At 39.3% G+C, this 12,147-nt stretch overlaps 1 protein-coding gene across 6 annotated transcripts in view; it reads left to right on the top strand.

Annotated features, from left to right (window-relative positions):
* SACS (sacsin molecular chaperone) overlaps nt 1–12,147 on the top strand; it is a 137,306-nt gene that overhangs the window by 86,350 nt on the left and 38,809 nt on the right. For 5 of the 6 annotated variants that reach the window (XM_057490278.1, XM_057490271.1, XM_057490272.1 and 2 more), the window contains 3 exons: nt 4,824–4,970; nt 9,727–11,212; nt 11,831–11,922. In XM_057490278.1, the coding sequence (XP_057346261.1) occupies nt 4,824–4,970; nt 9,727–11,212; nt 11,831–11,922 (1,725 nt within the window). Of the gene's footprint in view, nt 1–4,823; nt 4,971–5,031; nt 6,366–9,726; nt 11,213–11,830; nt 11,923–12,147 lie in introns of those variants that run through there. The other variant, XM_057490285.1, reaches the window with a different exon arrangement.

Genomic DNA, 12,147 nt, shown 5'->3' with positions numbered 1-12,147 from the left:
AAGCTTTCAGCTTTTCCCTGTTGAGTCTGATGTTGGCTGTGAGTTTGTCATCTGTGGCCTTTATCATGTTGAGGTACTTGCCCTCTATACCCATTTTGTTGGGAGTTTTTATCGTGAATGGATGTTGAATTTTGTCAAATGCTTTTTCAGCATTTATTGAGACGATCATGTAATTTTTATCCTTTTTATTGAGGTGGTGTATGATGTACATGGATTTTTTAATATTGTACCACCCTTGCATACCTGGAATAAATCCCACTTGATCATGATGGATGATCTTTTTGATGTATTTTTGAATTTGCTTTGCTAATATTTTGTTGAGTATTTTTGCATCTATGTTCCTCAGGGATATTTGGTCTATAATTTTCTTTTTTTGTGGTGCATGCCTGGTTTTGGTTTTAGAATGATGCTGGCTTCATACAATGAGTTTGGAAGTATTCCCTCCTCTTCTACTTTTTGGAAAACTTTAAGGAGGATAGGTATTAGGTCTTCACTAAATGTTTGGTAAAATTCAGCCGTGAAGCCATCTGGTCCATAGGTTTTGTTCTTGGGTAGGTTTTTGATTACCAATTCAATGTCATTATTGATAATTGGTCTGTTCAAATTTTCTGTTTCTTCCTGGGGCAGTCTTGGAAGGTTGTATTTTTCTAGAAAGTTTTCCATTTCTTCTAGATTATCCAGTTTGTTAGCATATAATTTTTCATAGTATTCTCTAATAAGTCTTTGTATTTCCATGGTGTCTGTAGTGATTTTTACTTTATCATTCCTGATTCTGCTTATGTGTGTATACTTTTTTCTTGATACATCTGGCTAGTCATTTATCTATTGTTTATTTTCTCAAAGAACCAGCTCCTGCTTTCATTAAGTCTTTCCATTGTTTGATTCTTCTCCATTTTATTGATTTCTGCTCTCATCTTTATTATGTCCCTCCTTCTGCTGACTTTGGGCCTCGTTTTTTCTTCCTTTTCTAGTTTCATTAATTGTGAGTTTAGACTGTTCATTTGGAATTTTTCTTTCTTGAAGTGAGTGTGTATTTCAATATACTTTCCTCTTAGAACTGCCTTCAGTGCATCACACAGGTTTTGGGGTGTTGAGTTGTTGTTTTCATTTATCTCCATATATTGCTTCATCTCTGTTTTTATTTGGTCATTGACCCATTTTTAGGAGCATGTTGTTAAGCCTCCATACATTTGTGGGCTTTTTTTGTTTTCTTTGCATAATTTACTTCTAGTTTCATACCTTTCTAGTCTTAGAAGCTGGTTAGTTGGTACAATTTCAGTCCTCTGAATTTACTGAGGCTCTTTTTGTGGCCTAGTATGTCATATATTCTAGAAAATGTTCCATGTACACTTGAGAAGAATGTGTATCCTGCTGCTTTTGGGTAGAATGTTCTGTAGATGTCTGTTAGGTCCATCTGTTCTAATGTGTTGTTCAGTGCCTCTGTGTTCTTATTTTCTGTCTGGTTGATCTGTCCTTTGGAGTGAGTGGTGTGTTGAAATCTCCTAAAATGAATGCTTTGCATTTTGTTTCACCATTCAATTCTGTTAGTATTTATTTTACATATTTGGGTGCTCCTATGTTAGGTGCATAGATATTTATACTGGTTATGTCCTCTTGTTAGACTGACCCCTTTATCATTATGTGATGTCCTTCTTTGTCTTTTGTTACTTTCTTTGTTTTGAAGTCTATTTTCTGACACAAGTGCTGCTATTCCTGCTTTTTTATCCCTGTTATTTGCATGAACTCTCTTTTCTATCCCTTCACTTTTAGTCTGTGTATGTCTTTGGGTTTGAAGTGAGTCTCTTGTAGGCAGCATATACATGGGTTTTGTTCTTTTATCCATTGTGTAACTGTGTCTGTTGGTTGGTGCATTCAGTCCATTTACATTTAGGGTGATTATCGATAGGTATGTACTTATTGCCATTGCAGGCTTTAGATTCGTGGTTACCAAATGTTCAAAGGCAGCTTCCTTACTATCTAACAGTCTAACTTAACTCTCATTATGCTCTTTCAAACACAATCTAAGGGTTCTTTTTTTTTTTCCTCACTACTTCTTCCTCCTCCACTCTTTATATATTAGGTGTCCTATTCTGAACTCTCTGTGTATCCCTTGACTTACTCTGTGGGTAGTTAATTTTGCATTTGCTTAGTAATTAATTGGTCCACTTCCTTTACTGTGGTTTTATTTTTTCAGTTGACAGCTATTTAGCCTTAGGAGCATTTCCATCTATAGCAGTTCCTCCCTGTAGAGATGATTTGTGGGAGGTAAATTCCTTCAACTTTTGCTTATCTGGAAATTGTTTAATCCCACCTTCAAATTTAAATGATAATCTTGCCAGATAGAGTATTCTTGGTTTGAGACCCTTCTGCTTCATTGCATTAAATACATCACGCCACTCCCTTCTGGCCTGTAAGGTTTCTGCTGAGAAGTCTGATGATAGCCTGGTGGGCTTTCCTTTGTACCTGATCTTTTTTTTCTCTCTGGGTGCTTCTAATATTCTGTCCTTGTCCTTGATCTTTGCCATTTTAATTATTATATGTTTTGGTGTTGTCTTCCTAGAGTCCCTTGTGTTGGGACATCTGTACACTTCCATGGCCTGAGAGACTATCTCCTTCCCCAGATTTGGAAGTTTTCAGCAATTATTTCCTCAAAGAGACTTTCTGTCTCTTTTTTTCTATTTTCTTCCTCTGGTACCCCTATAGTGCGAATATCTTTCTGTTTGGATTCATCTCACAATTCTCTCAATATTCTTTCATTCCTAGAGATCTTTTTTTCTCTCTGTGCCTCAGCTTCTTTGTATTCCTGTTCTCTAATTTCTGTTCCATTTACTGTGTCCTCTACCTCATCTAATCTACTTTGAAATCCCTTCATTTTACCTTTCATTTCAGATACTGTATTTTTCAAAGTTTCTGTCTTTCTTAAAGAGGACTTCATGAGATCTTGAATAACCTATTTTTCTGTGGCTTCATGAGCATGTTTACTATTTTTATTTTGAAATCTTTATCAAGAAGATTGTTGATTTCAGTTTCACTTAGCCCTCATTCTGGCATCTTCTGCTATATTTTTGTTTGTACAAAATTTTCTTGCCATTTCATTTTTTTAGTGATGCCTTTAGAATAATAACTTTGTGTAGGTGGCATCCTCTAGTGCTCAGAAGCTCTACTCTCTGGAGCTGCTGAGCAGCTGTAGCTACAGTGGGTGTTGCAGGTAAGTGGAACTGGTGCCTGCTGGGAAGAAAGAGCTCTTTCCTACTTTTTGGCTGTAGCACTTGCCACCACTGCCAGGTCCAGTGGGCTGAGTGTTCAGGGAGTAGCCTCTGAGCTATGTCCTGTAGCTGCTGTAGGCAGGGCCACCCTCTGGCTGGCCTGGCATGATGGCTGGGGCTGCAGGTTTCGAACCAGTGCCTGCCTGGAGGAAGGAGTGGCAGGCTGCATATGGCAGTGGGGGGTCCTTGAGGCTGCATTGCCAGCTTGGGGATAGAGTATCTGAAGCTCCTGAGAGATCCCAACCTGCTAGGCTTAGTGTATCAGGATGGTTTTGTCCACCTACCCTTTTTCCTGAGGAGTAACCTCTCTGTAATCTTTGCCCTTTTAGCACCCCTCTCGCTGTTGGGAAATCTTTCAAAGTGTCCACCTTTCTTTTGTCCCTGAGGGGCCAGTTGTTCATACCTGTTCTCCACAAGCAGCTGGAATCTCAGTCTCTCCAAGTATTCTGCCTGTATTTGCTTTCCAACCCCACTAATCTCTAGAGCACTATGTAATGTAGGTTCCTGCTCCCAGACCAGATCTCCAGGGCTGGGTTTTTGGCAGTCCTGGGCTTCTACTCCCTCCCAGTTCTGTTTCTCTTCCTCTGTCTGTGAGCTGAGGTGGGGGGAGGGCTTGTGTCCTGCCAGATCGTGTCTTTGTTACTTTACCGTTTTCTGTGAGGTCTTCTCTTTTCCTAGATGTAGGCAGTCTGTTCTGCATTCTTTGGCTTGCTATTTCAGGATTAGCTGTATTTGCTGTATTTTCGTGTGGTATGTGGTTTTGGGAGGAGGTTTCTGCCTCACTTCTCACTCTGCCTTGCTTTTTCCATCTCTGTGCCCTCAGTAGCTTTTTTAAAGAAAAACTATTTTAAAATAGGAGTTATTACAGTTGAACATATTCAAAGAATGTTAGAGATCTGAAGATAAGTCTCAAAAATAGAATTCCAAAAATATTTTGTCCAGAATTATAAATATAACTTTTAAAGGAACTACTTTGGAGATAGGATGGTATTATTCTGAAGTGCTTATTTAAAAATTGGTCATATTAATGCTTTTTAAAAATTATACAAATAATGTAGAAAAATCCAGAGGTTGACAAAAACAAAAACAACCACTTATAAGTTGATTATTAACATTGCTAGAGGATTTTTTTTCACCTTATGAAATAACATATTGACGAGGTTTCTTAAGATAGTCTCCTCGGTACATTTACAGGTAATCCCATTACAAAAAAAAAAGAAAATTCAAATATGCTATTTAGGAACAGATTTTACAAAATACTACACTGATCAATTTCCTTGCTTGCCTTCCATATTGGGTATCTCAGTACTATTTAACACCCTTAATTTTTCCTTTTTGGATATATGGCCAACAATTTATTTTTGCTGGCAATCATTACCATTGATTTGTGTTATTTTTACTGTGAAAGCAATCAGAATTATAAGTAGAGTTAATTCCATTCACTTCTTTCCATCTTCTCATGAAATAAGCCATTTTAATATTGAGGAAGTTCTTGAGAGAATCAAACACTTTGGCTTACTTCTTGCTGAACACCTGTGTGTACATTTTAACACCCAGGGCCAGCTCTCTATGTATACAACAATGCAGTTTTCACCTCAGAGGACTGGAACGGCATTCAAGAAATAGCACGAAGCAGGAAAAAGGATGACCCTTTGAAGGTTGGAAGATTTGGAATCGGGTTCAATTCTGTCTATCATATAACAGGTATAGTATTTGGCTTTTTAGTCTTGATATTGAAAATTATTTTAGCTTATGTTTTGTAAATTTATTTGATTAACTTCAGAGATGATACTGTTTTTAAGGCATCTTTTCCAAATTCTCTGTTGGGGGAAGAATTATATTACAGAAATAATTAGTGTGTTTTGAGTTATCTAACGTTACCGTGGCAACTACAACCAAAGCATCATGTGGTGCTAAATGTTAATGTCATGATTTGGTGGAACCAGTGTAATTTGTTCTGTCATTTCGTGTGAGGTCTCAAATGTAGCTCTTGAAAAGCCTACACAGAACTGTTACGGGCGTCCCTCTGACATCCTGCAAGTCTGGCTCTAGAGTACTGCAGTAAGCAAATACTGCAGTTAAGAAATCAAATGAGTTCTTTAGTTTCCCAGCACATATAATAGTACGTTTACACTATGCTGTAGTCTGTCAGGTGTGCTACAGTGTGATATTTAAAAAAAACAATGTATATACCTTAATTAAAAAACACTTTATTGATAAAAAATGCTAACCATCATCTGAGCTTTCAGCGAGGGGTAATCTTTTTGGTGGTGGAGGGTCCTGCCTCACTGTGCATGGCTGCTGATGGATCTGGGTGTGGTAGTTGCTGAAGGTTGGGATGGCCTTGACAATTTCTTAAAATATTAAAATAAGACAACAACAAAGTGTATTGCATCAGTTGATTCATCTTTTCATGAGCATTAGCTCTGTAGCATGCAGTGCTGTTTGACAGCATTTTAACTGTGGCAGAACTTCCAAAATTGGAGGCAATCCTCTCAAATCCTGCCACTGCTTCATCAGCCAAGTTTATGTAATATTCTAACTCCTTTGTTGTCATTTCAACAATTTTCATAGCATCTTCACTGAGAGTAGCTTCCATCTCAGGAAACTGCTGTCTTTTTTCATCTGTAAGAAGCAACTCCTCGTCCATTCTAGTTTGATCGTGAGATTGTAGCAATTCAGTCACATCCTCAGGCTCCACTCCTAATTCTAGTTCTCTTGTTGTTTCCACCACATCTTCAGTGACGTGCTCCCTGATGTCTTGAACCCCTCAAAGTCATTCATGAGAGATGGAATCAGCTTCTTGCAAACTCCTGTGAATGTTGGTGTTTTGACCTCTTCCCCTGAATCATAAATGTTCTTAATGGAACGTAGAATGGTGAATCCTTCCTAGAAGGTTTTCAATTCACTTTGCCTATATCCATCAGGGGAATCACAATTTATGGAGCTAGATTCTTATGAAATGTATTTCTTAAGTAATAAGAGCTGAAAGTGGAATTGTGCCTTGATCCATAGGCTGCAGAGTGGATGTTGTGTCAGCAGCCACGAAAACAACATTCATCTTGTTGTGCATCATGATCAGCTCTCTTGGCTGTCCAGGTACTTTATCAATAAGCAGGAATATTTTGAAAGGAATCTTTTTCCGAGCAGTAGGTCTCAACAGGGGGCTCAGACTATTCCATAAACCATGTGGTAAACAGATGTGCTGCCATCCAGGCTTTGATATTCTATTAACAGAGCATAGGCAAGGCAGACTGAGCATAATTCTGAAGGGCCCTAGGATTTTTTGAATGCATAATGAGTATTGGCTTCAACTTAAAGTCACCAGCTGCATTAGCACCTAACAAGAGAGTCAGCTTCTCCTTTGAATCTTTGAAGCCAGGCATTGACTTCACCTCTCTAGTTAGTAAAGTCCTACATGGTATCTTCTTCCAATAGAAGGCTGTTTCATCTACATTGCAAATCTGTTGTTCAGTGTAGCCACCTGCGTGAATTATCTTAGCCAGATTGCTTGCTACAGCTTCTACGTCAGCACTTGACACTTTACTCCGCACTTCATGTTACAGAGATGACTTCTTTCCTTGAACCTCATGAACCACCTTCTGCCAGCTTCCAGCTTGTCCTCTGCAGCGTCCTCACCTCTCAGCCTTCACAAAACCAAAGAGAGCTGTGGCCTTGCTTTGGGTTATGCTTTGGCTTAAGGGAATGTTGTGGCTGGTTTGCTCTTCCATCCAGACCATTAAAAGTTTCTCCATAACAGCAACAAGACTGCTTTCTTATCATTCATGCATTCACTGGAGTGGCACTCAATTTCCTTCAAGGACTTCTTTCGCATTCACAGCTTGGCTGTCTGTTTGGTGCAAGAAGCCTCATTTTCAGCCTGTCTTAGCTTTTGACAATGTCTTCCTCACTGATTAATCATTTCTAGCTTTTGATTTAAAGTGAGAGATCTGTGACTCTCCCTTTCACTTGGACACTTAGAGGCCATTGTGGGGTTATTAATTGGCTTGACTTCAGTATTGTGTTTCAGGGAATAGGGAGGCCCAAGGAGAGCAAGAGAGATGGGGGAACAGCCAGTTGGTGAGCAGTCAGAGCACAGCATTTATGAACTGTTTGCCATCTTATGTGGGTGAGGTTCACCATGCCCCAAATAATTACAGTAGTATCATCAAAGTTCACACATCACCATAACAAACATAATAATGAAAGTGTTCTTAGTATTGTGAGAATAACCAAAATGTGACAGACATGGGATGAGCAACTTCTGTTGGAAAGTAGTGCTGACAGACTTGCTCAATAAAAGGTTGCCACAAACCTTTAGTTTGTAAAAAGCACAGCATCTGAAGTGCAGTAGAGCTAAGTATGATAAAGTGAGGTATGCTTGTACTGTAAAAAATTTTACACTGACAATCTTTAGTTATACAAACTGATTTTCACAGATTTTCTTGTACATATTTTTAAATGTCAAGAGATGAATGAGGAGAGTATACTACCCAGTGGTATTTAATAACTGACAAAGTGAAGATCTTTAAAGTAATCTGGGCTCTGTATATTTCCTCATAAAAATTTTGCTCTTCTTAAACTTATGAATATTTTAAAGATTATTTTGAAGTAATGTTTTGAACCTAGAATTAAAAGGAGGTTTTGGATTTATAGTTACCAGAAACTTACACAGTTACAATTGGAAACACTTGAAACTCTTAGTGTAAGAATGCATGGCTATTCTTCTAGAATCAATGCTCTTATTATTTATTATAGTTCATGGGAAAGGTTTTTTTATGGACTTGACCCTTGTTATGGTTTACTTTCAGACTGTTTTTGCATTTTGAACTTGCAAAAGAAGGAGAGATTGGGCTGGCCAAGCTATTGCTAGGATGACCGTGTTAATTCACCATTCAAATGGGGCACCCCTCAGAGTGAAGGAGATTAACATTAATGTCAGAGAGCTGGCCTAAACTGCGACTGCCCTGGGCAGTGCGACATAAGGTCACCTCCACTGTAGCCCAGTTTTAGTAAACCTATTTTTTAAATTGCATTTATATTATTATAATGTATAAGTAATATTAATTATATTAGATGTTATATTAGATGTTAATATTAGATATTAAATCATATAATATTATATAACTATAATACATGAATGTAACATTCTGCGAGTTACAGGTTAATGAATATTAATATTCATGAGTTACCCCCCAGTCTGTGTATATAGTAGCTTTTAAGTTTATGAGGGCACGTACATGAATTTCAAAAGTGTGGAGACTGTTGGACAGAAATGAATTGTTTAGGGAGTTCCACTGACTGCCAGCATCTGCTTCTCACTGTGGATTTGGTCCAGATTTGGGAACGTGTATATTTGTGTGCACAGCATTAACTGGAGTGCTAGTCTCTAATCTGAGGCTTTGCAAAGGTCATGAGTCATGCTTTGCAACTGTCAGGAGTCTCCCTGGCCTGAGTTCAGTATTCAGAGCGAGTGCTGTCCCAAGGGAGTGTAGACAAGTATAACTCATTGTTGATTGAGTTAGCGGCAGGGTTGGTGGCCAGGACATTACCTACTTAAAACACCTGAGCGCTTAGGAATAGGCGGCAGTGACACTGAGCATGCAGTGGATGAAATAAAGGTGGACTTACTGTGGTTGACTCTTGCTTAACGGTAGGTGCTTAAGTCAGCATGTAAGGCAAAACGTGTCAAAACTACCCTTGGGAAGTCCTTATAAAGGCACCATGGTGAAGAATTTCTCACAATACAGCACATCCAACATACCCACTTTTTCTGCCAGTGTTTAAGTATCATTTTGTCTTTGGTTGAGAGACAGGTGAAGCAGCTGATAATCAGGTCAGGGCCCATGCTACATGCCTCACAGGTATGTACCTTGTGGCACTGCCCGTAGGCTCAGCACGGCGCGATGCTCCTAGACTGAGAGGCTGTCCTCTGAGAGGCACAGGGCTGAGGACCAACCCAAGGCACTCATTCCAAACTCATCCAGGGCACATGCTCACGGAGTAACATGGGGGGGCAGAACTGCCTGCGTTGTTATTTCTTCCTCTCTCTTTTTTTCAGAGAATCTGTGGTTGAAATTTTTATTTTAAGCATAGGATGCAGCTCTGTTTGTGTTTAATTGGTTCACATGCCTGTGGGCACTGAGTGTGAATACAAAATTTTCATTGTTTAATAAGTGTTTAAAGATGTATCTTAGGTTTTTGCAATAATCATGTAAAGTCTCTGTGCCTGGTATTTTTTTTAATCAAAAGAGAAATTTTTATTTTTAATGGTCCAATAATTATATTTCCAAAGCCTAATTTAGTTTGGTTTTAGATAAACCCGTTCTGGAATCATTTTATGGCTCATGCTTTTTCATGTGCAATATTTTGACAGCAATTATGTATGCATTGCAACTATGATTATAATTGTGTTCTAAATTTCAGAGTTGATTGTGACTGTTGAATTTTTTCTTTACAGATGTTCCTTGTATCTTTAGTGGTGACCAGATTGGGATGTTAGATCCCCATCAAACACTTTTTGGTCCACATGAATCAGGCCAGTGTTGGAATCTTAAAGATGATAGCAAAGAAATTAGTGAACTTTCAGACCAGTTTGCACCATTTATTGGCATTTTTGGAAGCACCAAGGAAACGTTTATAAACGGCCATTTTCCAGGAACATTTTTCCGTTTCCCTCTTCGCCTACAACCTTCACAGCTTAGTGGTAACCTCTACAATAAGCAAAAGGTTCTTGAGTTGTTTGAATCTTTTAGGGCAGATGCAGACACCGTGCTGCTCTTTCTGAAAAGCGTGCAGGATGTCTCCTTACATGTCCGCGAGGCTGGCGGGACAGAGAAGCTGCTGTTCAGAGTGACTGCGAGTGAGAATCAGGCCCTGAAACGTGAACGGTCAGATTCCGTGAAGATTCTGGGAGCTGCGATAAGTAACTATTGTAACAAGGTCCCGAGCAGCAGTATAACCTGTGTAACATACCACATAAACATAGCTCTAGAAGATGAGAGTGCTAAGGATGCACAAGGAACCTCCTGGTTGGTGTGTAACAGTGTGGGAGGGCGAGGGATTAACAGTAAACTTGATTCTTTAGCTGATGAATTGAAATTTGTGCCAATCATTGGAATAGCCATGTCTTTATCAAGCAGAGATGATGAAGAAAAAGGAGCAACATCTGACTTCTCAGGAAAAGCATTTTGTTTTCTTCCTTTACCGCCTGGTGAGGAAAGTAAAACGGGGCTCCCGGTTCACATCAGCGGGTTCTTTGGCCTGACTGACAATCGCAGAAGCATCAAGTGGAGAGAGCTGGACCAGTGGCGAGATCCGGCAGCCTTATGGAATGAATTTCTCATTGTGAATGTTGTCCCGAAAGCCTATGCTACTCTGATCTTAGATTCCATAAAACGTCTGGAGACAGAAAAGAGCTCCGATTTCCCCTTGTCGGTTGACGTCATCTACAGGCTCTGGCCTGATGCGAGCAAAGTCAAGGTGCACTGGCGGCCGCTGTTAGAGCCTCTGTTTGATGAGCTGCTCCAGAATGCGGTTCTTCATTCAGTCAGCCACGACTGGGTCAGGTTGGAGCAGGCATACTTCTCAGAACTTGATGACGGTTCGGAATGCACGAAAAGTGTGCTCAGCTACCTCCAGAGCTCAGGGAAGCAGATTGTCAAGGCGCCAGCAAACCTGGCTGCCGCTCTTCAGCTCGCTGCCTCCAGCGGGAGGCCTGTGAGGAAGGTGACGCCCGCGTGGGTGCGCCAGGTGCTGAGGAAGTGTGCGCAGCCGGGCTGTGCCGGGGAAAAGCTGCACCTCCTGGAGTTCGTGCTCTCCGACCAAGCCTACAGTGACCTGCTTGGGTTGGAGCTGCTGCCTTTACAAAGTGGACATTTTGTTCCCTTCTCCTCATCTGTATCAGATCAAGATGTTATTTATATTACCTCAGAAGACTACCCAAGGTAGAGCCCACTCTTAGACTGCGGTCTCCTCTTAGGGATTCCTCTGCCCCCACCTGCAATTAGAGTCCTTTACTGTGGAATTCAGCAGTTAGCAACAGATTTTACAGTTAGGAAGACTTTCGCAGAAATACTTTGTTCAAATATGAAAGGATGCATTTTTACATTCTAAAGTGAAAAAGCATTCAGATGTTTATCAGTTAAAAAGTTATCCAAGCAATTGTTCTTGGAAATTTCAACAGAACACTGAAAGCAAAGCTTGTAAAGTGTTAATAATAAGATTAGTTAACGATGAATTATTTTGATGAATTTAACTTAAAGTAATTAAAATAGTCTATTCAGTCTTTGTAATTGAAGATGTGTATTGATTGACATTTCAGAAAATTTAATTGATTTTATTCTAAGATGTATAGACTATTTCCAGATTTGGAGGGCATGGTGCCCTCACCTTTTAAAGTGAAGCCTGGATAATATTTGATTGGAAAGTATTGCCGTGTGATCTGATGTGTTCATTATAATTTATTAAAATAGCAATTTAACTGGCTTGAAATTACTTGGTTGAATTTCTTTACCATGGAATCGTTTAACAATTGTAATTGTGATGCTCCCTTCACTTTTTAGGTCCCTTTTTCCTGGTCTTGAAGGAAGATTTATTTCGGATAACTTGAAGCCTCACCTTCTAGCTGCTTTAAAGGAAGCTGCGCAAACCCGAGGTATTATAGTAGTTTAGATTTTTTAATAAACTTATGTATAAAAATATAAACACTTTTTATAAGTTTTGTATTACATTGAACCAATATGAAATTGTCACGAGTAGGTCCATGTTAGATCTATAAGTCAGCAATTTCCTATGGTTCAACCTAACGTAACTGTTCTATTTAAAGAAGTTTCAGTACTAGGTTCTGAAATCTAAAAGAATCTGAAGGTGATACTTCATT

This window comes from Manis pentadactyla, chromosome 2, assembly GCF_030020395.1.
Source record: "Manis pentadactyla isolate mManPen7 chromosome 2, mManPen7.hap1, whole genome shotgun sequence".
NCBI lineage: Eukaryota > Metazoa > Chordata > Mammalia > Pholidota > Manidae > Manis > Manis pentadactyla.
Note: the sequence above shows the minus strand (reverse complement) of the source record. Positions and strands in the feature narration are given on the sequence as shown.